This window comes from Myotis lucifugus, unplaced genomic scaffold (assembly GCF_000147115.1).
Source record: "Myotis lucifugus unplaced genomic scaffold, Myoluc2.0 scaffold_220, whole genome shotgun sequence".
Lineage (NCBI taxonomy): Eukaryota > Metazoa > Chordata > Mammalia > Chiroptera > Vespertilionidae > Myotis > Myotis lucifugus.
The window spans coordinates 1,440,274-1,466,905 of record NW_005871268.1 but is presented as its reverse complement, the minus strand read 5'-3'; the positions used below and the strand labels follow the sequence as shown (position 1 = coordinate 1,466,905).

The 26,632-nt window shown below is 39.6% G+C and overlaps 1 protein-coding gene and 1 long non-coding RNA gene across 6 annotated transcripts in view; one reads left to right on the top strand and one right to left on the bottom strand.

Annotated features, from left to right (window-relative positions):
• LOC106698722 overlaps positions 1-774 on the bottom strand; it is a 13,995-nt gene extending 13,221 nt beyond the window's left edge. For all 3 annotated transcript variants that reach the window (XR_001350108.2, XR_002831510.1, XR_002831511.1), the window contains exon 1: positions 314-774. This is a non-coding gene — a long non-coding RNA (uncharacterized LOC106698722). The remainder of the gene's footprint in view (positions 1-313) is intronic.
• Positions 210-26,632, top strand: part of ABCD3 (ATP binding cassette subfamily D member 3) — an 86,191-nt gene continuing 59,768 nt past the window's right edge. For 2 of the 3 annotated variants that reach the window (XM_006098093.3, XM_023761860.1), the window contains exons 1-2: positions 210-402; positions 22,455-22,491. In XM_006098093.3, the coding sequence (XP_006098155.1) occupies positions 293-402; positions 22,455-22,491 (147 nt within the window). In that variant the 5' untranslated portion in view covers positions 210-292. The remainder of the gene's footprint in view (positions 403-22,454; positions 22,492-26,632) is intronic. The other variant, XM_023761859.1, reaches the window with a different exon arrangement.

Below are 26,632 nucleotides of genomic sequence, written 5' to 3'. Positions count from 1 at the left end.
CCGCGGGAAGCGCGGGGGTTTCTCCACGCCCGCGTTCCCGGCGACTCCGCGGGGGTCCGAGCGTGCGCAGAGAGCGCCCGGGACGGTTCCGGCCTCCGCGGTGCCCGCGCGCGCCCCCGCGGAGCCCAAGTCCGAGGTGGGCTCCGGCGCGGCAGCGCGCGCCAGGGAGCGGTCCTGCGCGGCCGGCCCCGCCCTCCCTCCGCGCTCCTCCCCTCCCAGTCTCCCCCGCGCTTCCTGCACTCCGGCAGTCTCCGCCGCGTCCCCCAGCCCGGCTGCTCGCTCCCGCGGTGCCATGGCGGCCTTCAGCAAGTACCTGACGGCGCGAAACTCCTCGCTGGCGGGGGCCGCGTTCCTGCTGCTCTGCCTGCTCCACAAGCGGCGCCGCGCCCTCGGCCTGCACGGGTAAGAAGGCCCGTGGCCGCGCCGCTTTCCCGGGACCGAGCGGACGCTCCGGCGCGTCTCTCCCGCCCGTCCCGGCGGCGGGCGGACCGGTCCCTTTGCCCCGCGGGGTCAGGCGGAGAGAGCGCCGACCGCGGCCGCTGCCAGGCTCCAATGTCAGGGCGTCCGGCTGTGCCCGCGGCGCCGGCGTCCTCGGCGCTCCCCGCGCCCCCGCGGGCCTGGCCGATCCCTTATCCGCCCGCGGGAGTGTGCATATTCTGCGCCCGCTGGCAAACCGGTGTGTCCGTGCCCGGACCACCTCCTTGCTGCGACCAACTTTCTGGGTGGGGTTCTGGGTTTTGCCATCTCATCGCCTGCCAACACGGTGGGTTGGCTTTCTGGACCCCCCCACGCGTGTGTGTGTGTGTGTGTGTGTGAGGCTGGGAGTGGACTCGCCAGGCTGGAGGCTGTTCACTCCGACGAGGTTTGGCACGACTCCATAGGAGTTGCTGTTGAAAGTTGCGGGAATGGTTCCTGCGAACTCTCCTGGATCCACTTGGCACCATTGCCTTCTGAAGTGGTGTCACCTTGGAGCGGGCCCGTGAGTGCCCTGGCGTCTCACCCGAGAGCAAGGCTCCCTCCCTCCCTTGGCTCTGCAGGTGCAAGTGTGTTTTTAGGTGAGGATCGAGATTCTTTTTCAGAAACTGATCGGTGAGAAGAGAATGCAGAGTATGAGCCTATAATGAGGCTTAAAGTTTAAATTACTGAGATGAAATGACTGGATTATTTTAAAACTCTTCAGAATGGTGTTGAGTCTGTCGTTGGAGATGTTGTACTTCCAAAATCTTACGAATGCCTTTTTAGTCGCTGTCTTTTGGCATCACCGTTTGAAGATTAGAGAATTCTAACTTTAAATTGTACTGGCTTTTTTTGAGTATATTTGGTAATAGGGCTAGTTAATTTTACTATCTGGTGTCTAAGGAACCTGTGGCTTCTCAGCTTTTTTTTTTTTTTTTGTCTGTGCTATCAATAGTAGGTTTTCCTTAGAAGATATTTCTTAGAATCATAGAGCCAGTAAAACCACTTTAAAAGTTATAATATCACATTATTTCACATATTAAGAGAATAAGTAATTTAATGTTCTGTTACTTTTTAGTTTTGTTAATGCAGCTTTTTCATCCGTTTAAGTTATATATACATGTATGACGTTTTATTATGGAAATTTTTACACATTACATTTTTGGAAAAGTAGATGCAGAATAATTTAATGAAACCCCCTACACTTTACCCAAGAAGTATCATTAATATTCTTCAAGTCTTGTTTCATCTATAACTCTGTGCTCCCCATCCCTTTCTTTCATAGGTTTTTAGGTAAAAGTTGAATATATTGAATGTACAGATCTTAGTTATATATATTTTATTTTTTAGAAAATCTTTATTGTTGAAAGTATTACATATGTACCTCTTTTTCCCCCATTGACCCCTTCCAGCCCCTCCCCCCCTAGGCCTTTGCCACACTGTTATCTGTGTGTGTCCATGGATATGCATATATATGCATACAAGTTCTTTGGTTGATTTCTTCCCTTCCTCCCTTCTCTCTGATATTTGACAGTTCCATGTTTATCTCTGGATCTATTTTTCTTTTTAAATTTTAATTGATTTCAAAGGGAGAGATAGAAACTTCAATGATGAGAGAGAATCATCTGCCTCCTGCACCCCCGCTACTGGGGATCAAGCCCACAACCCCCAGCATGTGCCCTGACCAGGAATCTAACCATGACCTCTTGGTTCATAGGTTGACGCTCAACCACTGAGTTAACACCAACCTGTCTCTGGATCTATTTTGTTAATCAATTTATTTTGTTCATTAGATTCCACATATGAGTGAGATCATGTGATACTTGTCTATCTCTGACTGGCTTATTTTGCTTAGCATGATACTCTCCAGGTCCTCCATGCTGCCTCAAAGGGAAAGAGATCCTTCTTTTTCACTGCTGCGTAGTATTCCATGGTATAAATGTACCACAGCTTTTTTATCCACTCATCTACTGATGGGCACTTGGGCTGTCAGCAAATCTTAGTTATTGTAAATTGTGCTGCTATGAACATAGGGGTGCATACATTCTTTCTGATTGGTGTTTCTGGTTTCTTAGGCTATATTCCTAGAAGTGGGATCACTGGGTCAAATGGCAGTTCCTATTTAATTCTTTGATGAAACTCCATACTGTTTCTATGATGGTAGCCATTTTGACAGGTGTGAGGTAAAACCTCATTGTCATTTTAATTTGCATCTCTCTGATGACTAGTGACTTTGAGCATTTTTACATATATATTTTAAATATATGGGCACAACAGTGTAGCACACACCTATCATAAATTAGAACAATTTCTTCTTCCCAGAAAGTTCCCTTGTATACATTCCCTGCTGTCACTGCACTAACTTTTTTCTCAGGTTTGCCTAATTATACATCTTACTTTGTTCCTCATTTATGGGGAATAGTAGAATATTTTTACTCATGGATAAAAGAGACCATGTATTCTGTTCAAAGGCATTATCTTGTTTTAGAATGGTACGTTACTCTGCTAGGTGCTACTGGATGAAGAAAGGTAGGTGTGTGTGTGTGTATTACACAAATATAAAAAGATATGACTTTTTTTTCTCAGGGAGCTTATGTACTTGTTAGGGAGAAGAAATTTAAATGTAAATTAGGCAAAAATGTAAGGTGCTGACACAGTGCACTGCAGACAGATATTCCTTAGAAGTTCTGAGAAAGGAAAGATTAATGTGTTTGTGAAGTTAGGGGAGGTTTTTTTCTGAAGGATGTGCGCTATGCCTAGTTTGGAGATAGGAATGGATAACAGGAGATCAATTGAATGTTATAGCAGCCTTCATCAGATTTTTGTTGTACGTTAATGATAGGAAGAGAAAAAGTTTTGTGGTGTCCTTTCAATTCGTCTCCCACTTTTTAAGAAACACAAATGTGATTTTTTTATTGAAACTTTTAAGCTATGCTAAAACACAAAGTTCTTAGCATGAGAGAATGGTGTTCATGGTGTGGTGCTTGATGACTTCTACCATGTATCCATATGGGATTAAAAATCTCTGAGTACGGCTGTTTCTGCCCAGCCTTTGCAGTCTGATGGTAATCACTGTTATCTACAGGTCTCCTCCCCACCCTTTGACTTTTCTTTTCCTTCAAGACTCAGTTTAGTCAACACTTTCTCTTAATTAAGTGTTTTCTATCTTTTCCTGATCTCCAAACTGATGTTATTGTCCTCAGCTCTCAGGATACTTCAAGCATTCCTCTACTCCAGCAGTTACCACTCTGTATTGTATTAGTTCATTTTATTGGCTTCTGCCTACATCAGGCTCGGAGTTTCTTGAGGGCATGGACTGAGTCATCTTTAAATTCTTAGTTTGCACATGTCATGGGATGGACAATAAGTGTTTATAGGGTGGACCAATGATGTGGGATAGGTGAAGAACTTGTGAAGGTAATTGTTTGACAGGCAGTTGGAGCCCTGAGGCCAGTACAAACATGAGTAGAGACATTATCTTCACAGAAGTGATTAATCGTTGTGTACCAAGGGTAGTGTAATATGAGCTGGGTAGTGGGAAATCAGTGGGCTAATTTTAGAAGGCAGGGAAAGGACCAGTCTACATTGCCAAAGTGTTTTATGATCTTAAAAAACAAACCAAAAACCAAAAAAAGAACAAAGCAGTTCTTTTCTTTCTTATGAATGCTCGTTAAAGTTCAGATTTCTTGTCCTGGATTTCAGAGTCTTCCTCCATCTGATCTCATCTTACCTGGCTAATCTTATATGCCACCTCCTGCCAATGGGCAGTGTCTGTTCCAAATAGGCCAGTTTCTGCAATGTTCTCCAAACAGGCCAAACTCATTCCTGGCTTTGGAGCTTTATTCACCATGTCAGCCATACCTGGAATATCTCTCTGTATCCTCTGCTCTTCAACTCTTATCCTTTAAGGGTGAGTTCCATGAAGTATTATTTAACAACTCTTGATAATTTAAATGATGATCACCCCCTTGTTAACTTTCTGAAGCATGAACTTAGGTACGTTTCTTGTTTTATCTATTAACTAGTGACCCGGTACACGAATTCGTGCACATTGAAAGGAAATTAATTAGAAGAAATATTTTAATATCGCTATTCACCCTTTCTCTATAATAGAATGTCAACCAGATTCACAATCAACAATGACAGATGGAAACACATGTGTGTGATTGGCTCCAGTGAGAGCTTTATATGTACCGCGCATGTGCGAGTCAACTTAGCCTTTTATCTATATATAGAATAAACTTGACTAATTAGACATGCTTTCTGATTTAGCTAAACTTTTTCCAGCCCAGTGAAGCACCCCAAGTTCTCTTTCAGGTAATTGTCAGCAACACAGCAGTAAATAGCAACACAAAGCAGATTACTATTGTAGATCATGCAAGGAGAACAAAGGGTAAAATATTTATCTGTAGCAGTGTTTGACTGTATTCTGTGCAGTGAGAAAACCTGAAGTTATTTTCAAGTTCCACCGTTTCTTACTTCTTTTTAGTCAGGTCAAATTTCTAAACTTTCTAAATCTCCGTTTTCTGGCTAGTGAAAAGAAAATAGGATTCCACCGAGTCTCATATCTACCTACTCCAGGACTTCTGTGAGAATCAAATGAGATGAGGCACGGGAAAAGGATTCACAAACATTTGGTTAAATTGTAAAATGTTTGCACCTGGCTATAAAGCAAGTAGTGTTTCTGGGCTGAAGAAACTCCAAGGAGGCTAGTCACTAGGGAGAGGAAGCCTGGTGTTGCTACGTGACATCATTACCCGGCCCACAACGACCGTTTCTGGGCTGGGCTGGGTTGTGGACCACATTTTGCACCATGGGGTCTTGGCAGCATTGGCTTTGATTTGGTGGGGTATCACTCTGGGGTGGTGGCAGGGCCTGTGTCCCCTTGGGGGAAGCCAAGTGTTGGTTTATCGGCGCCAGGTCCGTGATGCCATTTATTTTTAAATGGCCAGTGTGCGTCATGGCAGCTCCTACGTTGAGTGTCTGCCTCCTGGTGGTCAGTGCGCATCATAGCTACCGGTTGGATGGACACTTAGCCTTTTATATATATAGACTAGAGGCCTGATGCACGAAATTCATGCATGGGGGGAGTGGGTGTGTGTTCCTCAACCCAGCCTGCACCCTCTCCAATCTGGGATCCCTTTCACAATCCAGGACTGCTGGCTCCTGACCGCTTGCCTGCCTGCCTGCCTGATTGCCCCTAACCACTCCCCTGTCAGCCTGATTGCCCCCAACTGCCCTGCCCTGCTGGCCCAGTCACCCCCAACTGCCCTGCCCTGCTGGCCCAGTCACCCCTAACTGCCCCCCCTTGCTGGCCTGGTCGCCTCCAACTGCCCTCCCCTGCAGGCCTGGTCCCCCCAACTGCCCTTCCCTGCAGGCCTGGGTCCCCCCCAACTGCCCTCCCCTGCAGGCCTGGGTCTCCCACAACTGCCCTCCCCTGTAGGCCATCTTGTGTCCACATGGGGGCGACCATCTTGTGTGTTGGAGTGATGGTCAATTTGCATATTATTCTTTTATTAGGATTACTAGAGGCCCAATGCACGAAATTCGTGCAAGAGTAGGCCCTCACAGCCCCGGCTGCCTCTGCCCTCACAGCCCCACGGCCCTACCTACTGGTCGTTCAGGAAGGTCATTCTGCCGTCTGGTCTAATTAGCATATTAGCTCTTTATTATATAGGATTAGATAAGATTGCTTGACTAGGTGTGATCTAGCTGTCAGTTATCAGGGTGCAGCCAAGTCCACCAGCTCATGGAGTGATCCTTCATCCTTTTCAAAGCTCCAGTCTATAGATGATGGGAACACAGTCTCCTCCTCCACATATCTCAGAGGAGTTTCAGGGAGCTTGTGTTTCTCCTAGACATGCCTAATTCACTTCTTTACTTCTCTATTTTAGACCCCATTTACATCTTATCTCTTGAGCCTTTTTGGAATCTGCCTTCATTCCTTTGCAGTGGTTCTCAACCTTCCTAATGCTGCGACCCTTTAATACAGTTCCTCATGTTATGGTGACCCCCAACCATAAAATTATTTTCGTTGTTACTTCATAACTGTAATTTTGCTACTGTTATGAATCGTATTGTAAATATCTGATATGCAGGATGTATAGGCGACCCCTGTAAAAGGGTTGTTCAACCCCCAAAGGAGTCCCGACCCACAGGTTGAGAACCGCTGATTTAAAGCATCAGCCACAAAGCAGGTATTTATAGTAGAGTTTTATTGAAAATTTGGGAGTGGTGGCAGGGATTTTATCAGCATAATGAACAGCTTAAAAATGGAGACGTTCTTTTATTTACAAGTTCTTTAGACATTCCCACTGTTGGAAATTTGTTCACTATTTTCCCCTAAGCCTCAGCCTTGTGGCCTGTTGCTGGGTCTTTTCTGTATTCCTTGGATGTTCTCTTATCTCTGGTTTCTGCCCCTTGTACTTTTCTCCCCACTAACCTCCCTAACAACTTTTCTGAATACTTTCATCTTGAGATCTTTCAAATCAAGCTCTGGAAGGGGTTGGTTTCACCTTTCTCAGTTTCACAGGCCCACTGAATGTTTTGCAAATATAGAATAGGTCAAGTAAGGGGTTGTAGCTGCATGAGACACTTAGGATGAACTGAGAGTAGGTCTTACAAGGGGAGGCCCTGGCCCTAGTTGGATCCTCAGAATAAAAAGGAGATGCTTAAGCAGCCATAGGTGAAGCAGGCCTTAAAGGATTTGTCAGGAAAAGCAACGGTATACAGAAACCAGCTAATGGCAGGTATGGTCCAGATGCAGACTTCTCAAACTGTGTTGCTGTGTGTGATGGGGGAAGTAGGTATAGACTGTTTAATCACACTTCTCAGTTTTGGGCACATTAGCATCATTGGCCAGGCATTTTGTTTCAGGGCTTTTGTGCTTGCTGTTCCCCTGCCTGAATGCTCTTCGCCTAGATATCCACACTGCTTACTCTGTCCCTCTTTTCAATCTTTTATTAGACATCTCACAGGCAGACCTTCCATTGCCACTCAGTTTAAATAGCATCCTCCACACATGTACTCTTCCCACTTGCCTGGCTTTACTTTTCTCCTTAGCACTTCTCACTACCAAATGTGCCCATGAACATCTCTCTACAGAAGCCTTTTGAATTGACAGAATCATTTACTTTTATAACTGGGTAGTATTTAAGTTACTTTTTTGTGACATGGTTTCAGGCCTCTGTATTTTTTCAGTTGCTGCTTCCTGTATATGATACTCTTTATTTCTCCACCTCTTAAAGACAGGTGAGAAACAGTTCATTATTCTAAGTGTAGTCTGACGCAGAGTGGGACCTGCTTTGTAGATCTTAAGCTTTTGTTAGAATAGGTGAGGTTACATTCATTTTTATGACAAATAATATTCTTCACTCATATTTAGTGTACACAATTGTTTTCCCTTCCTTTCCCCTCTTCAATTTATTTATTTATTTTTTTAAAACTTAAGTGCAGGTATTTAAACTTCTCTTTGTTTGGGCACATCACTTCCTTCCTCTAATTTTTTATTTTTTTAAAATGTATTTTATTGCTTTTCTACAGAAAGAAAGGGAGAGGGATAGTTAGAAACATCGATGAGAGAGAGAAACATTGATCAGCTGCCTCCTGCACACTCCCCACTGGGTATGGGCCCGCAACCAAGGTACATGCCCTTGACTGGAATCGAACCTGGGACCCTTCATTCCGCAGGCCGACGCTCTATCCACTGAGCCAAACCGGTTAGGGCTCCTCTAATTTTTTTAAAAAAAATCCGGCATACTTAATTAGTACTATTCCTTCTCTCTCTTTTCCCAATAAATTAAGTATAGAACAGAGTTTTTACACCACTATAACTTGTCTATTAATTGACACCCTCTGGGTATTATATTGGTTCTCAGCTTTAACAGCTACCTTGCACCTTTTCACACGTTTCATTTTGCTAATGACCTAGCACTCTGACCATAGGGCAAGGCATCTGATCCATATTGGGCCAGTCAGAATCCTCCTTTGGGATATTTCTGCTGGAGTCAGTGGGGAAGGAAGGACCTTCCTCCCTCCCCTCCACCCCCTAAGTTATGGAGCTGTGAAGATGAGACCCTAGAGCTGAATGTGGCATTGATCTCTTTTACCTGGAAAAGGTAGAGAATCCCTGATTGGTCCAACATCCAGTGCTTGGTAGCATAATAAACTAAGTTAACCGATTTTCATGATTTCCTTCAGAGAAGAGGATGTGTTTGATCTGACATGACTTTGGTGAGCTCATTTTTGCTCCTAGAATTTACCATTTTCTAAGTACCTATGCCATGCTATCAATTTAGATAAATAAGTTGTAATTTTTTTCTCGGATTAACATCAAACTAATCCATGACCTGATGAATAAAATATAAGTTGTTGCAATAAAGTATAAGCTGGAATTATGAAGAAGAAAGACAGGCTCTTTGTAATTTTCTTTAGAATTATATATACCAAATTAAGTTTAATGTAAACTGGGTACTGTATTTCTCTATTGTTTTTTTAAAATTAATTTTATGGGATATTAGAGTTGTTTAAAAATGGCATTTGTAGTCATTTCTACAAAAAATTTAGGCAACAGGCCTTTGTTTAAGAACATGGATTTCATTATAAAAAATTTTTTTATAAGGAAATCACTTTGGTTTTAGGCATCTCTGTCAAGAACATAGCCTTCCATAATATAGGATAAGATGCTTTGGATAACTGATGTTTGTGCTTTAGTGGGATTATTTTTTTTTATTAAGATAACTTGAAGCCTTATTAGGTAAACTGTAGTGAGTATGCTTAAAGGTGGTTTTTTGAAACATGCATTTGTTATATCTTGCTAGATTTAGCAGTCCTGAATTAATGCAATTAAATTAATAAACTAGAACATTGAAAATAAAGGTCATCAAAGCTCAATCAGTTATTTTGATATCTGAATAGATATAGCAATCTCACATATTACTATAATGGTACCACAATACTACCCATAAACATAGATTGTATGATTTACTCTATGCTTAAGAAGTTATCTGTTGCCATTGAAAATAAATATGCTATGCGGAATGAGGCAATGTCTTTTGGTAAATAATAATTTAGTCATGTTGTGTCTATATGTCACTGTTTAAAACATTTGTATACTTTCATTAACCTATGAAGTAAGCAGCATGACATGCTATTTCCTCAGAAGGAAAAAATATGGTCCTATAAGGTTATCTTACTTTAGTGAGAAGGACTAAAATTTTTATAAAAATTTATCTTTAATGTTGAAAGTATTACAGATGTCCCCCTTTTTCCCCCACTGTTGACCCCCTCCACTCCGCTCCCGCCCCCTCCCCAGGCCTTCCCCACACTATTGGTTTGCCCATGGACTATGCATGTATGCATATAAATTCTTTGGTTAATCTCGTCCTACCTCCCCCTCCACCCCCAACCCCCCCTTCCCTCTGAAATATGTCAGTCTGTTGCATGTCTCAATGTCTCTGGGCCTATTTTGTTCATGAGTTTATTTTGCTCATTAGATTCTACATATAAGTGAGATCATGTGATACTTGTCTTGCTTAGTATAATACTCTCCAGGTCCCTCCATGCTGTCTCAAAAGGTTAGAGTTCCTTCTTTTATACTGCTGCATAGTCTTCCTTGATGTAAATGTACCACAGTTTTTTAATCCATTCATCTACTTATGGGCATTTGAACAGACATATAGATCAATGGATTAGAACAGAGAACCTAGAATTCGACAAGCCATTATACTTAATATTTGACAGTGGAGGCAAGGACATACAATAGAGTAAAAACAGTCTGTTCAATAAATGGTGTTGGGAAAATTGGGCTGGTATATGCAAAAAAAATAAATAAAATGAAACTAGACCACCAACTTACACCATATACAAGAATAAACACAAAATGTATAAAATACTTAAATGTAAGTCATAGAAGAAAATATAGGCAGGAAAATATCAGGCATCTCATGTAGCAGAATTTTCACAGATACATCACCTAGGGCAAGAGAAACAAAGGAAAAAAAATAAACAAATGGAACTATATCAAACGAAAAAGCTTCTCCACAGCAAAAGAAATCAGCATCAAGCTGAAAAGGGAACCCACTGCATGGGAGAACGTATTTGCCAATGATGCATCTGATAATTGGTTAATTTCCAAAATACATAAGGTACCATACAACTCAATAAAATGAAGACAAATAACCCAATTAAAAAATGGACAGAGGGCCCTAACCGGTTTGGCTCAGTGGATAGAGCGTCGGCCTGTGGACTCAAGGGTCCCAGGTTCTATTCTGGTCAAGGGCATGTACCTTGGTTGCGGGCACATCCCCAGTGGGAGATGTGCAGGGGGCAGCTGATCGATGTTTCTAACTCTCTATCCCTCTCCCTTTCTCTCTGTAAAAAATCAATAAAATATATTAAAAAAAATGGACAAAGGACCTAAATAGACACTTCTCCAAAGAGGACATACAAATAGCCAAGGGACATATGAAAAAATGCTCAACGTCACTAATTATCAGAGATGCAAATTAAAATGACAATGACCTGGGTGGTAGGAAAAAAATCTGTGGGAGGGAGCACTGAATTGGGAATGTTTAATTCTTCAGATTGTTACATGGGGAAAGTTTCATATTTGCTAAGGGGTAAAAGGCATCCTAGATAGGGAAAACAGCATGAGCAAAGTCATGGAATTGTTGGAGTTAAGATTTGAGAAGAAGAGACTGCAAGGACAGGAAGCTGAAGACAATACTATTAACCATTTATTGAGCACTTATTATATTTTAAGCATTGTTCTAAATAGTTAACATTTATTCCTCACAACAGTTTTTTGAGATAGTTATTTTATTATTTTTATTTTACCAGTGAGGAATCAGAGAGGTAAAAATGGTACCTGATTCTAAGATTTTTAAGTTTGAAATAGCCATGTAGGAGGTAAAAGTCAGAATAAAGCATTTTTATCCGATGGACTTATATTCAAAAGAACAATCAAGAATTATTCTGGGGTTTAAAAAGTCTTACATTAAATTCAAAATGAAGTTAACTGTTAAAATTTTACTGTAGTAAATTAATATTAAAATATATAGTCATGGTATAATATTCTTAAGATTTTTAGACCTTTTCATTGTATATTATACCACAAATACAGGAAACTGCATAAAATGCATATAATTTAATAACTTTTTAAACAACAACAAACAAACAAAACAAATATCCTTTGTAAATACTCTCCAGGTCAAGAAATAAATCCTTGTCATCTACCCTAGAAGCCTTCCACATACCCCTTCCCAATCATAGCCCCTTCCCTCTCCCCTAACTAGTTACTGCTTTCCTGACTTCTATAGTAATTGCATCTTAGTAGTGTTTTATAATTTTATCACCCAAATGTGCATTCTTAAAACACTGTAATTTAGTTGTGCCTGTTTTTTGTTTGTTTGAAGTCTTAATCTTCATGGTCCAATGCCATCTCTCCTTACCACTCTCTACATTTTATTGAAGCAACCAGGTTTTTGACTGCTACAGATTAAATAATCTGGGTTATGCTATTTGTATGATTTTTATTCATTCTCTGTATTTCCTGTAAATTGGTAGTTGGATCTAAAAACTTGACCAAGTTCAGATTTTTTGTTTGTTTTTGGACAAGAATGTATCCTACGTGTTGATGGGGTCTAACCTCCATCAGAAGGTATATATGGTTATTTATTCTTTGTGAGTTTAGCAGCCATTGATGTTTGATACCTAGAGCAATGAATTTATTAGAGATTACAGAATGGAGATATTTAAATTCTGTTATTTATTCATTTATAAGATGGAATGCTTTCATAAAAAGAAACTTTTCTTCATCTACTATTTGGTTACCCAGTGGTACAGTTTAGTTAGGAAAGGCAGGGTAGACATTTGCTTCTTTACCAGTTTTTAAAGTAATACGTTAGTTTCCTGTTATCCTCTGGCGGTGACCAATGAGTTCTTTTTAAGTGTCATTATAAACCTATTGATTTACTCTAAGTAAATAAATATTTAATGCTCACTGTTAGGGTCACCGAAGGAGGAACACATGAAGCTAAAGGGGGTAAAGAATTATGCATTTATTAGGTCATCTGGAAAACCAGATGGGCTGAGCCCCAAAATGGCACCAGGCCCCAAAGACGGGGAGTCAGAGGTTTTTTTTTTTTTTTTTTAAAATATATTTCTTTATTGATTTCAGAGAGGAAGGGAGAGAGAGCTAGAAACATCAATGAGAGAGAATCATTGATCGGCTGCCTCCTGCACGTCCCCCACTGGGGATGGAGCCCGCAACCCGGGCATGCGCCCTTGGCCAGAATCGAACTTGGGACCCTTCAGTCCGCAGGCTGACGCTCTATCCACTGAGCCAGACCGGGTAGGGCGGGGAGTCAGAGGTTTTTAAAGGACTCTAGGTGGGCTTTTTCTGGGTGGAGAATTCTCTGGGCAGGTCCAAGTTCTGGGAAACTCTGGAGGGAGAGGTAATTGTCTTAGCAAGTGGAATGTGGTCTAAGTAAGTCAAATGTCCATTGTGAAGTGGCTTAAAGGTCAGTTCCCAGGGGTGGGAGTATCAATTCAATTATTTGATCAGACCTAACACTCACTACTTTATAAATGCATTGAAGGAACCCTATTTTAAGACAGTGACTCATAAACAAAATATGAAAAGTATCTCAGTTATCAACATTTGCATTGATATTACTTCTTTATAAATTTTAGAATCAGCATGTTGAGGTTTTGATGTGGATTGCTTCTAATCTGTAGATCAATTTCTAATATTGCTTATATTGCCCTCTCATTTTTTATTTTGATTAGTTTTGCCATGAGTTTGTAAAGTGTGTTAATTTTTTTTCAAAATTCCAACTTTTAGTTTTGCTTTACCTCTGTTGAGTGTCTACTTTTATTATTTGCTTTTATTTGTATTCTTTTCTTTATACTTTCTTCATTTAATTTTTTTGTTTTTTCTGATCTGTGATAAATTACAAATTTTCAGCCTTCTTTCCCAATGTATGCATTAAAGACTATGATGTTCTCTCTAAGCACTGCTTTGGTTGCATTCCACAGGTTTTTTGATATGTATACTATATCATTTTGCAAACATATAATTTGATATGTATGTGATTTATTCTAAAGTACATTTTTATTTCTTTGACACGACTTTCCACAAGCATATCTCTTTATGTCAGTTATATATAGTTGCATAACAAATAACTCCAAGATTTAGGGCATAAAACAACTATTTCCCCCCTCAATTCTATGGGTGGCTGGGCAGTTTCTCTGCTGTTTTTTGTCTGGGTTCGCTTGTGAGGCTGCATTGGATTAGCTGCTCTGGAAGGTTCATACCTGGCAGTTTGTGCTGGCTGGTGACTGGGGTCCCTTGGTTCTTATCTAAGTGACTTTTTATCATCAAGCAGGCTTGACCAGTCCCTCACATGGTAGTCTCAGGTCAGCATTCTAAGAGGTAAAGGTGAAAGCAGAAACACTTTCACTACATTCTATTGCAGCGGTTCTCAACCTGTGGGTCACAACCCCTTTGGCGGTCGAACGACCCTTTCACAGGGGTCGCCTAAGACCATCCTGCATATCAGATATTTACATTACGATTCATAACAGTAGCAACATTACAGTTATGAAGTAGCAACGAAAATAATTTTATGGTTGGGTCACAACATGAGGAACTGTATTTAAAGGGCCAGAAGGTTGAGAACCACTGTATATTGATTAGAACAAGTTGCAAGCCTGGCCCAGATTCTAGGATGGGGAAATAGATCCTTTCTTTTTAGGAGGAACACAAGGAATTTGTCTCGGTATTTAATCTACTACAATTTCCAATAGTTTGGAAATTTTTTTTTTTGTATTTTTTGTTGTTGTGATGATGGACTAGACTTGATTATGTTCTGGACATTTTATGTAAAATTACTTACAGGAATAATTTTGAGGCTTATAGTAAACATACCTTCAGTATAGGAGGAAAGTTTTTCTAAAGGTTCCTGGAAGCCATATTAGCCAGGATACAACTTAAACCAAGTTCCTAAAGAGCACATTCTAAAATTTTTAGTATAGCATCTTAATAAACAGATGCAAGACTCACATTTCAGATTTAATATTTTTGTTTTTCAAAGGAGTTATATCATTGTATGTCTACATCATTGTCATGTTAATGCCTTTGAAATCAAAATGTCTACTCTTGAACTTCAAATCTAAATATATTCAAAATTGTCTTCTGGCCCTTAAAATTTATCTTATTGAGACTTGAAATTTAACACTTTTACAATGAGTTTATTGTAGAAAAGCATTATTTCTTTTAATGCTTCTTCTACTGTTATTCTTTTTTAAAATTTTTATTAATTGATGTTAGAGAAAGGAAGGGAGAGAACATCCCTAGGTTGCGTTCCACATGCGCCCCGACCGGGGATCGAACCTGCAACCTTTTTGTGTACAGGACGATCCTCCAACCAACTGAGCCACAATGGCCAGGGCTTCTGATATTCTTTATTAAGGTTAATGGAATCACTGTCTTCTGTTCACTCACGGTGCATATTATGAGATCTTAGGAAAATGATCTGTGTCTTTCAGGGCATCAGTTTGGAGCTAAAGGTTTCTATACCTCCTCTACCTTTACATAGTTTTTTAAGTCTCTGCTCCTCTTCTCCTCTCATTTCCATATTTAATTAGTGCCCAGCTCTTATCTATTTCCTCACCTGTATTTCTAGCAATTTTCCTTTCCATCCCCATAGCCAGTGGCTTTGTGTAGGTCTCCTCTCTGGGCCCTGATTGACCTTGGCTGTGTACACTCTACCAGTGATGGCGAACCTCTGACACGCGAACTCATTTTTTTGGTTGATTTTTCTTTGTTAAGTGGCATATAAATATATAAAATAAATATCAAAAATATAAATCTTTGTTTTACTATGGTTGCAAATATCAAAAAATTTCTATATGTGATACGGCACCAGAGTTAAGTTAGGGTTTTTCAAAATGCTGACACGCCGAGCTCAAAAGGTTCACCATCACTGCTCTAGGCCAACTCCATCAGAACTGTGATACCAGCTTTTACACATGCCCTAATGAATCTCCAAATCTCTAGCTCCCTCTTCTTTCCTGAGCTTCTGACTTAAATATTTGTGTGTGTATGTGTGTTTTTAAAAATAAGTTATCAGTACCTGGGCCTACTAAAACCATTTGAAACTGGATATGTCTTTGTTTGAATTTACCTTTCCATCCCAAATCTGTTTTTCCAACTTCTTATACTGAACATGGGCCCTAACACATTGAAGGTTTCTTAAGGGCCTGGAGACAATAGATCTAAAAATGAATTCTCTAGGGTCCTAAAGTTTTTGGAGAATTTTCTAGTTTTTTTGTTTTCACTTTGCTGATAGATAGCTCAGTTGGTTAGAGAGAGTGTCCTCTGGATATGCCAAGGTTGCAGGTTCAATCTCTAGTCAGATCACATAGAAGAAGCAACCAATGAATGCATAAATAAGTGGAACAACAAATTGATGTTTCTCTCTCTCCCCCCCTTCCCCCTCTCTCTACAATCAAATAAAATTTAAAAATATGTAAATAAATTAGTATGAGCACATTCTGGTTCATGTAACTGATTACCATACTATTGAAAATGTTTGTGCCTATATTTGCATATGAATTGTTGCTAAGTGATCATCCAAAGACCCACATGCATGGTAAAAGAATCTGCTGCATTAGTATCTGCCTTAGGTTGAAGTGTAGTAATTTAAAATTAAGAAAATCCGTCTTTGACTTTTGTACTCATACTGAATTATTTTGCCATTAAATTTTTTTTGTAGTGATAATTACAGGTAAAAAGTGTTTTTATTTTTTTTATTTTTATTTTTTTTTTAAATATATTTTTATTGATTTTTCACAGAGAGGAAGGGAGAGAGATAGAAAGAGTTAGAAACATCGATGAGAGAGAAGCATCGATCAGCCGCCTCCTGCACACTCCCACTGGGGATGTGCCCGCAACCCAGATACATGCCCCTGACCGGAATCGAACCTGGGACCTTTCAGTTCCCAGGCCGACGCTCTATCCACTGAGCCAAACCGGTCTCGGCGGTAAAAAGTGTTTTTATAGAATTTCTAAGAAACTGAAATTTTATAAGGAAGCTTTTATTTTATATGAAAATGACACAACAATAGAGTAATGCACCATTTTAATTGTCACAGACTAATAAAAAATATATAGAATTTACATGTAGATTATGAGAAGGCCTTATAAGATGTCATGGTACACTCTGATGGGGTATTTCATGGAAGCCTGAAAAGAGAAAATTGGTGGGAGATTTGACTAATCCTGTGGCCCCCAATTGTGTGTGTGTGTGTGTGTGTGTGTGTGTGTGTGTGATTTCAGAGAGGAGAGGGAGAGAGAGATAGAAGTATCAACGATGAGAGAGAATCATTGATTGGCTGCCTCCTGCATGCCCCCTACTGGGGATCGAGCCTACAGCCTGGGCATGGGCCCTTGACCGGAATTGAACCCGGGACCCTTCAGTCCGCAAGCCGACACTCTATCCACTGAGTCAAACCAGCTAGGGTGCAAATACTTATTTTTGTGAGCAGTTGCATTACACAGAACCCTATTTGTCTCTCTACATATCAACTTGTAGCATTTATTAAATAGTAGTAAGTGCTATGAATTTTCATTGAATATTTTAATTTTTAGAATTTTGTTTTGGGATATTCTAATAAATTAATTATTCCATCAACATTAATAAAGCAGTGATTTAAAACCAGTTCATTGTTTATTAAAGAAAAATAATGAAGATTATAAAATAATCTTGGACATCAACTGGAACAAATAATACATAAATAATTCTTTCTACTCTTTTACCCCAGCATTGGTGATTAGTTGTAGCAGTGTTATCTCACCCATCACTTTAAATGAATGTTGATTCCATTTTTATTGGCTTTATAATTTTTGCCTGTTTTAAATGATAAATTTTATTTTTTGGTGTAGAAGAGCTATAAAAAAAGTTAATGTCTTCTTAATTTTATGCTTATACATACTTAAGAAAGCACCACTTTAATATAAGGCAATGCTAGGGTCTGTAGGATTTTTTTTTTTCCCTCAGAAGAGGTTTATACATTACCCTGAGTCTAGAATACACTGTTTAGATAAATGAACTAAATAAGAAAAGCTTTAGGGTTAGAATTATTGTTATAGTTAATTAAATTTTTATTTAAAGTTTTCAGAATTGTGTTCTTTTTTACTTAGTCTGAAAGCTCTAAAAAATTCTATATTTTAATCCCTTGCAGTTTTTCCTCCCAGTCTCATAGTTTATCTCTGTCCATCTTTAGGGGAAGTTCCTGTTTATTAATTTTGCATGTTTTGTTGGCATTATTAAGGAACAGTAAACTTTATCTCCTTTTCCCTTACCCTTCCAACAATAAAGAACAAAATACACTATTCTATTATGTTCTTAGGAAAAAGTGTCTACTAAGTTTTGGTCAAAATTTTTTATAGCTTTATTGAAGCATTATTAAGATACAACAAACTGCTTATATTTAAAATCAACAACTTGAGTTTTGACATGTAAACACTTACGTAACCATCACTATCTATATCTATATCTATATCTATATCTATATCTATCTATCTATCTATATATATATACATATATATATATATATATATATATATATATATATATATATATAAGCCTAAGCGACTGTTAAGACTGAGCGACTGCAACAACCAGACAAGAGGCCAGTAGCTATGACGTGCACTGACCCAGACCTTGCTGCTGGAGCCCTGACAGCCCCGAATCTGGTTCACCCACACCCCAGACCAGACAGGACGGAGGAGGGAGCCCAATTCCTCATGGAATCGGCCGTTGGTTAGCTTGCTGCTGGGGCCAACCTCCCGTGGTTCTTCCCCCTGGCTGGCTGAGAGATCCCACCCATGCATGAATTTGTGCACCAGGCCTCTAGTAATTAAAATAAGGAACATTTACAGTCACTTCAAAGATCCCTCATATCTCTTTGTGGTCAGTTCCCTCCCTTCCACCAGCCTGGAGCAAGCACTGATCTGCTTTCTGTACCACAGTTAGTTTGGGCTGCTCTAGATTTTCATATAAGAGAAATCATACACTACATACTTTTTTGCCTAGCTAATTTTAGTCAGCATAATGATTTTGGGATTCATTCATGTTGTGTACCAGTAAAATTGTTGAGTATGTTTTATGGCTATACCACAATTTTTTAATCCATTTACTCATTTGGATTAGTTCCAGGTTTTAGCTACTAATAATAAAGTTGCTATGAACATTCATGTAAAGTCTATGTATGAACATATGCTTTCATTTCCCTTGAGCAAAATACTTAGTAGTGGAATGGCAGGGTTGTATAGAGGGGGTTAACTTTTTAAGAAACTGCCACACTGTTTCCAATTTAATTGCACCATTTTATAGTCCCATCAGCTGTGGAAGGAGATTCCTGTTGCTTCACATCCTTAATAACACTTGTTATGATCTTAGCTATTTTAGCAGATATGCATAGTGGTTTCAATTTGCATTTTTCTAAGAACTAATTATTTTGAGCATGTTTCATGTGTTTATTTTCCATGCATACATTTTCTTTGGCAAAAATGTTTAAATACTTAAGTGAATTGTCTTCTTATTCAACTGTAAGAGTTTTTTAATGTATTCTGAATACAAGTTATTTCTTGTATATATAGTTTGCAAATATTTTCTTCTAGTTGGTAGCTTGTCTTTTAACTTTCTAGATAGTATCTTTTCACGAGCAAACTTTTAAAATTTTAATGAAGTCCAATTATCTTACCATTACTATGTGTATGTTTTGAACACCTTTATTTTAATCTATTTAGCTGATAAATTGATCTTTTTTGTTAGGCAAAAGGAATACACAAAGGTAGAAGACATGCCTATTTGTTGTAGAGCCTTTTTAGTTTCATAGGATAAAAATCAAGAAAAGGGAAATACGGAATTTTTGTTAGACTTGAATCTGCCTATCAGTAGATCATGTTTCTGGAATTAAATTCGCTCCAGTCTTTAGCGTAACATTTCAAGTGAAAACAATATAACCAATTAAATGGGATTCTAGTATACTGCTCTGATTTATCCTAGGAGATCTTTATATGTTTATATAGCTAGTATCTTCAAAATTGAGAACATCTGTGGAAAACATTTAAAGAATTCCTTAAAAAGCGGATTTTTAGAAAGCCTTATAAAAGAGGGCTCATAATTAACTGAGTATGCATGAGTGTGTGTGTGTGTGTGTGTGTGTGTGTGTGTATGTGTATGTGTATATGGCATTTCTGAAACAGTTTTGCAATCTCATAAAAATTTTAAAATAGATAATCCTGTAATACAGTTGAGATTAGAAATAATAAGCCTAAGCACTTTTAAAATATGAGCATCTACTCTTACTGAATTGTAGTTAAGTTTGGCTTTCTAGCCTTGTTCAGTGTGACCTGGTATTCTATTACTGAAAATGTTTATTCTGCAGATTCTTGGAGCTCAACTAGATGTTGAATAGAGGGCTGAGTAATATATGACCCCTATAGTAGGTGTGGAGATATGCTACTCAGATTCCTCTTCAAGAAGGTCTAGTCCAGCTGTGATAAGTGCAGACCAGGTAACCCTTTCTGCCCACATTTTAGGATCTGCATTAGCTGTAGAGCCACCTTCCTAAGGTCATGACCTCCTTGGAGCAGCATGCATTTGTACACTAAGCAAGGAAGAGGTATAAAGACCTGATCATTTCAGCCAATCACAGCTTCCCACCTGGTTAGGTGAAATTTTGTTGGGCCTGCATCACAGTTTAAATTCTGCCCAAACTTGCTTTCTTCATCTTCCTTTCACAGGTGTTGAGCCCCAATAAACATATTGTACCCCAAACACCACCTTATCTATATTGTGGAGAAGCCAATCTGCAATAGCTCCTGATCTGATAGAACTAATGTACTGGGAGGAAATAGACATTAAACAAGAAATTTGTAATGTGATCATAGCATAGGGTGCTATGATAGTGTGTTATAAAAAGAACCTAAGCCTGGTCATGATATTGTTCAGGGTGGTGGCTTAGATCAGTAGTCAGATCTGGGTTAGTGCCAGACTAACTACTTTGAGTAGCATGAAACTTAGATATACTACTTCTTCCTTTCCAAGCCAGTTTTTTCATTTGTAACATGGGAATGACACATAGTCTCTCATCCTGTAGGTAACTAACCTGGGATTGTTCACATGGCTGGGAAAAGGTTCCTAGCATCAAGAGAGAGTGTTCAATGCACAGACATTTTCAGGCCTTGCTTGCGTCAATTTGCAAATGTCCCATAGCCAAAGCAGTTTACGTGGCCAAATCTTTTTTTTTTTTTTAATATACTTTATTGATTTTTTACAGAGAGGAAGGGAGGGGGATAGAGAGTTAGAAACATCGATGAGAGAGAAACATCGATCAGCTGCCTCCTGTACCCCCCCACCCCCCCACTGGGGATGTGCCCGCAACCAAGGTACATGCCCTTGACCGGAATCGAACCCAGGACCACTCAGTCCGCGGGCCGATGCTCTATCCACTGAGCCAAACTGGTCAGGGCAATGTGGCCAAATCTTGATTCAAGGATGGAAAAATAGATTGCACCTCTCCATGGGAGAATTTGAAAAAACAAGTATATATGTGTATGTGCATAAATTTACCAATATATATTATCTGATATATATTATCTGAAGTTAACATATATTAAACCCTTTCAATAAATGACTTATACTAATAAAAGGGTAATATGCTAATTAGACCAGATAGACCAGACGTCTTCCGGGCGTCATTCCAGACATCCTTCCTGACAAAGCTGGGGGCGTGACTGGCCTGCAAACTGCCCATGGCCCCTTGCCCGGGCAGGCCCACCCCCCATCGGGGACCCCCACCCCGATCTGGGGCCCCTTTCATGGCAGGCCAGCTGGCCCTCACCCATGCACTAGGCCTCTATACTATACTAGAGGCCCAGGGCATGAAAATTCATGCACTGGAGGGGGGATCCCTCAGTCCAGCCTGCCCCCTCTCACAGTCCAGGAGCCCTCAGGAGCAGGAGGTGACCCGGCATTCAGAGGAAGGCGACGCCCCCATCACACCTATGCTGCTGCCACTGCCAGCAGCGCAAGCCTCGGCTGGCCCTGATTACCTGAGCCTCGGGTGGCCATGGGCAGCTGGGCAGCTGCCATCCGAGGCTTGCCAGCGCCTCGGGCCCGCCCTGGGTGGCGGGGAAGCCGCAATCTGAGGCTTGCCAGCACCTTGGACCAGCCCTGGTTGGCTGGGCAGCCGACATCCAAGGCTTGCCTGTGCCTCAGGCTGGCCCTAGATGGCTGGGGGGCTGAGGGAAGGACCGGCTGCACCGTGCATCTGCTGCCCCCCCCCCCCCCCCGCTGCTGTGTTGAAAGGACTGGGGGATTCTGACGGGGCTGAGGGGACTGGGTGCCGCCATCTTTGTGATGACGTGATGGTCAATTTGCATATTCCCTCTTTATTAGATAGGATAATAAAAGGGTAATATGAAAATTGACCCTAATGGCAAAACGACCAGAACGACCACTGGACCAGTCACTATGAGGCGCACTGACCACCTCTTGGTCCCTTTCCCTGGCCAGCAGGCTCCTATCACCTGATGGCCACCTGCGACGGGGGCAGGGCTGGTGAGCGGGCGGGAACAGCCCACCTCTTGGTCCCTTCCCCCGGCCGTCAGGCACAGATCACCTGATGGCGAACGGGGAACTGGGGGTGGGTGGCGGCGGGGGGTGGGGCCGGCTGTGGGTAGCTGGGGAAGATGGCCCTGATAGCAGGCCAGGCCTAGGAACTGGACCCGCTCACGAATTTCGTGCGCCGGGCCTCTAGTATTTAATAAGATGCAGCTGTACTATTATACTTAATATAGTCTATGTATGATATGTGAAAGAAGAAACCTTTGGAGAATTTAGTATGTTCTTTTGATATTTTAAAACAAATTTTATGATGGGAATAGTTTGCAAATAAAGTGCTTTCTTTTTTTTTTTCTGCAGTAAGAAAAATGGAAAACCACCATTACAGAAAAATGAGGTAAAATATTAAATCATCAACTCCTTGGAATTTTATGCATTTATTTATGTGTTATATAATTTTGAATTAAGATAAAAATCATAGCATTTTTAGAATTGGAGAACTTAAATATCACCTCCAATCTGCTACATATTATAGGAATTCTTCCTGAAATAGGAGTCCTTGATAGACTGGTATTTACTTGAATCTGTTCATTTGTTGGAGAGTACCTAGGAGGCAGACATAACTGTATTAGTTCTAGCTCATGATGAGATTAATCTCCCCCCCAGGCACTTAGTGATGGCCTATTTTGTCTTTTGCAGCAACATAGGACAAGTCTACTCTCTTTTCTCTGATAGGCCCTCATATTGTTTAAAGATAGTTATATCCTTTGGGTCTTTTTTCCCCCCATTCTAAGCAATCCTCATTTTTTTCAAGTGTCTCTGACATTGTTTCTGATCCTTTTTCAATTCTATATTCATTCCTCTGGACCTATACTCATTAGTTTCTCTAGACTTAGAATAGAATGTAGTTGAACAGACATGGTCCGACTAGCATGGAATATATCAGCACTATTATATCTCTTTATATGTATTGCTAAAAGTCAGCCAAAAATTGCTTTTATTTTTTTAACCATAACTGCTGTTTACATTCAGTGGAAAGTGAGTAGAAGGAAGTAAATAATAAAGATGAGAGCAGAAATAAATGAAATAGAGTCTAAAAAAACAATTCAAAAGATCACTGAAACCAAGAACTGGTTCTTTGAAAAGATAAACAAGATTGATAGACATTTAACCTGACTCATCAAGAAAAATAGAGGACCCAAATAAATAAAATCAGAAATGAAAAAGGAGAAGTAACAACTGACACCAAAGAAATACAAAAGATTGTAAGAAAATGTTACGGACAACTATATGCCAACAAATTGGACAATCTGGGAGAACTGGGTAAATTCCTAGAAACACAATCTTCCAAAACTAAATCAGGAAGAATCAGAGAATCTGAATTTACAGATTACAACTAGTGAAATTGAAGCAGTAATAATAAAAAAAGAAAAAACTCCCAACAAACAAAAGTCTTGGACTGCATGGCTTCACAGGTGAATTTTACCAAACACTAAAAGAAGAACTAACACCTATCCTTCTCCAACTATTCCAAAAAACAGAGGAGGGAAGACTCCCAATCTCATTTTATGAGGCCAGTATCATCCTAATTCCAAAACCAGATAAAGACACTACAAAGAAATAAAGTTATAGGTCAGTGATGGCGAACCTATGACACACGTGTCAGAGGTGACACGCGAACTCATTTTTTTGGTTGATTTTTCTTTGTTAAGTGGAATTTAAATATATAAAATATCAAAAATATAAGTCTTTATTTTACTATGGTTGCAAATATCAAAAAACTTCTATATGTGACACGGCACCAGAGTTAAGTTAGGGTTTTTTTTTCAAAATGCTGACACGCCAAGCTCAAAAGGTTCGCCATCACTGTTTTAGGTCAATATCCCTGATGAACATAGATGCTGAAGTCCTCAACAAAATATTAGGGAACTGGATCCAGCAATACATTAAAAAAAATCATACACCATGATTAAATGAGCTTTATTCCTTGGATGTTAGGTTGATGCAATATCTACAGAACAACACATACACCACATAAACAAAATGAAGGATAAAAACCACATGATCATAGCAATAATTGCATAAAAATGCATTTGATAAAATCCAGCATCCATTTATGATAAAAACTCTCAGTAAAGTGGGAATAGAGGGGACATACCTCAATGTAATAAAGGCCATATGACAAACCCACAGCCAACAACATACTCAGTGGGCAAAATTTACAAGTTTATTATAACCTTCAGGTATCATTCTGATGAACTGGTCAGTTGACAGATTCTCAACATCTGTATTTGTCAGTTGATGTCTTCATTTCTTTTTTTTAATAACAGCTTTATTGAGATACAATTTATATGCCATAAAATTCATCCATGTAAGTGTACAGTTCAGTAGTTTTAGTTGTGAGACCATCACCCCTAATTTTAGAAAATGTTCCTCTCCCCCAAAAGAAATCCTGTATTCATTAGGAGTCATTCCTCATACTCTCCTGGGCCCTGACAGCCACTAATCTATTATTTCTACTGATTTGCCTATTTTGGACATTTCATAAAAATGTGGCTATTTGTGACTGGCTTCTTTCACTTAGCATGATGTTTTTAAGTTTCATCTGTGTTGTTGCATGTATCAGTACTTCATTCCTTTTTATTGATGAATAGTTCCATTGTGTAGACATACCATATTTTATCAGTTGAGGGAAATTTAGATTGTTTCCATTTTTGGTCTATGATTAATAATGCTACCATGAACATTCATATGCAAGTTTTTGTGTGGATTTATGTTTTCATTTCTCTTGGGTATATACCTAGGAGTAGAATTGCTGGGTTGTATGGTAACTCAGTTAATTTATTTGAAATAAACATTAATTTTCCCTATAAAGGTCAGCTTATTTGGTTTATAATATTAGTTTGTCTATATGATATCTATATTATTATACATATTACACTATGTACTGTTATATATATTACTAGAAGCCCAGTGCACGAAATTTGTGCATGGGGGCGGGGTTTAAGGTGCCCTCTCGCAATCCGGGACCGCTCGCTCCTAACCGCTTGCCTGCCTGCTTGCGGCTGCCTGCTCACTCCTAACCTGCTTGTTCCTAACCGCTCACCTGCCTGCCTGCTCAATGTGCATCGTTTTGGTCATTCCAGTTGTTCCATCGTAACGGTCGCTTAGGCTATTATATATGTAGATAATAGGTCTATCTATTAGTATAATTTTGAATGTAATTCTAGCATCTAGTCTATTAGGTAGCAGGTATTATCTACAAATTTAATTGGCCTTCTCTTTTGTTGTCAAAATTGCTAATAGAATTAACTAGATAAGGACCAATGAGATTACTCTGTGGCATCTCTTAATTTTTTTTTTTTATGGTTATGTTTTATTCAGCTGTAACTTTATTCAACTGTAGCAAAACCTGGTCTTTATTTCTCCATTAAGGCCACAATAATTTTATAAGAAACACCAAATTCCTTGATTAATTTAGTAATCTTTCAACAAATATTGAGTCTCTTATATATGCCTGACATTGTTCTTGGCTCTGGGTGTATAGCAGTTATAAAAGTAGGTCCCTGTCCTTATGGAGTTTACATTGTATATGTCAGCTAAATACTAGTATAATATCCTCAAAAAGAAGAAAATTAGAAGAGTTTAACATGACTTATTCCTAGTAAACTCACACTGGCTTAGAGTGGTTAGTGTTTCTTAAGTATTCCCAAATCCTTCATATTAATATCTATTCTCTGAATATCCTGGAGATTGACATCAAAATTGCTCTTCTTTAGTTTCCATCATCTTTTCCGCAGGCTTTGAAAAATGGTTCAAGATGTGTTTATCTCTAGTGGTCTGGCATATCTCCATCTTCATAATCTCTCATATATCTAAGTTATATCTGAGTAATCAAACCATAGCTGATTTATATCAAACCTTAGTTATTTGTATCTACTATCTACATATTATATCTGCAAATTCTAGGACATCATCAAAACTAGTTAGTACAGCTAAATTCATTCACTTGTTTTTAAATTTTCTTTTTTTGTACTATGTTTTTATCATATACTTATTTGCTGATCATATTGTGTGAGCAAGATAAATTTAGATTAATAGGTTTGCAAAAAAAAGGATGTAAGATATTGTGCACACTGATACCACACTTGTAAAATTTATTGAGGAAATGCACACACATGCACATTATATACATCTATATATATATATAAAGAGGTAATATGCTAATTGGTCCTAACGGTGTCACAGTAACAACCAATTTGCATATTGACAGACCAGCAGGAGGCTGCACGCGCAGCAGGGGATGGGTGGCCGGAGCCAAGTTCCCGGGGTTCTGAGGAGAGTGCCTGACAGGAGCTCGGACTGCAAAGAAGGAAGAGGAAGCGGCCATGGGGAGCTCTTCCAATCCCCCTGCATGGACACCCTACCCCAGCCCCCACATCCCCAGGGGGATGGGGAGGCTGACCGGACAGGGAGAAGACCCAGCTTCAAGGGTAGCGGCAGCCCACACCTCTGACTCCCGATCTCTTCGCCCGCCA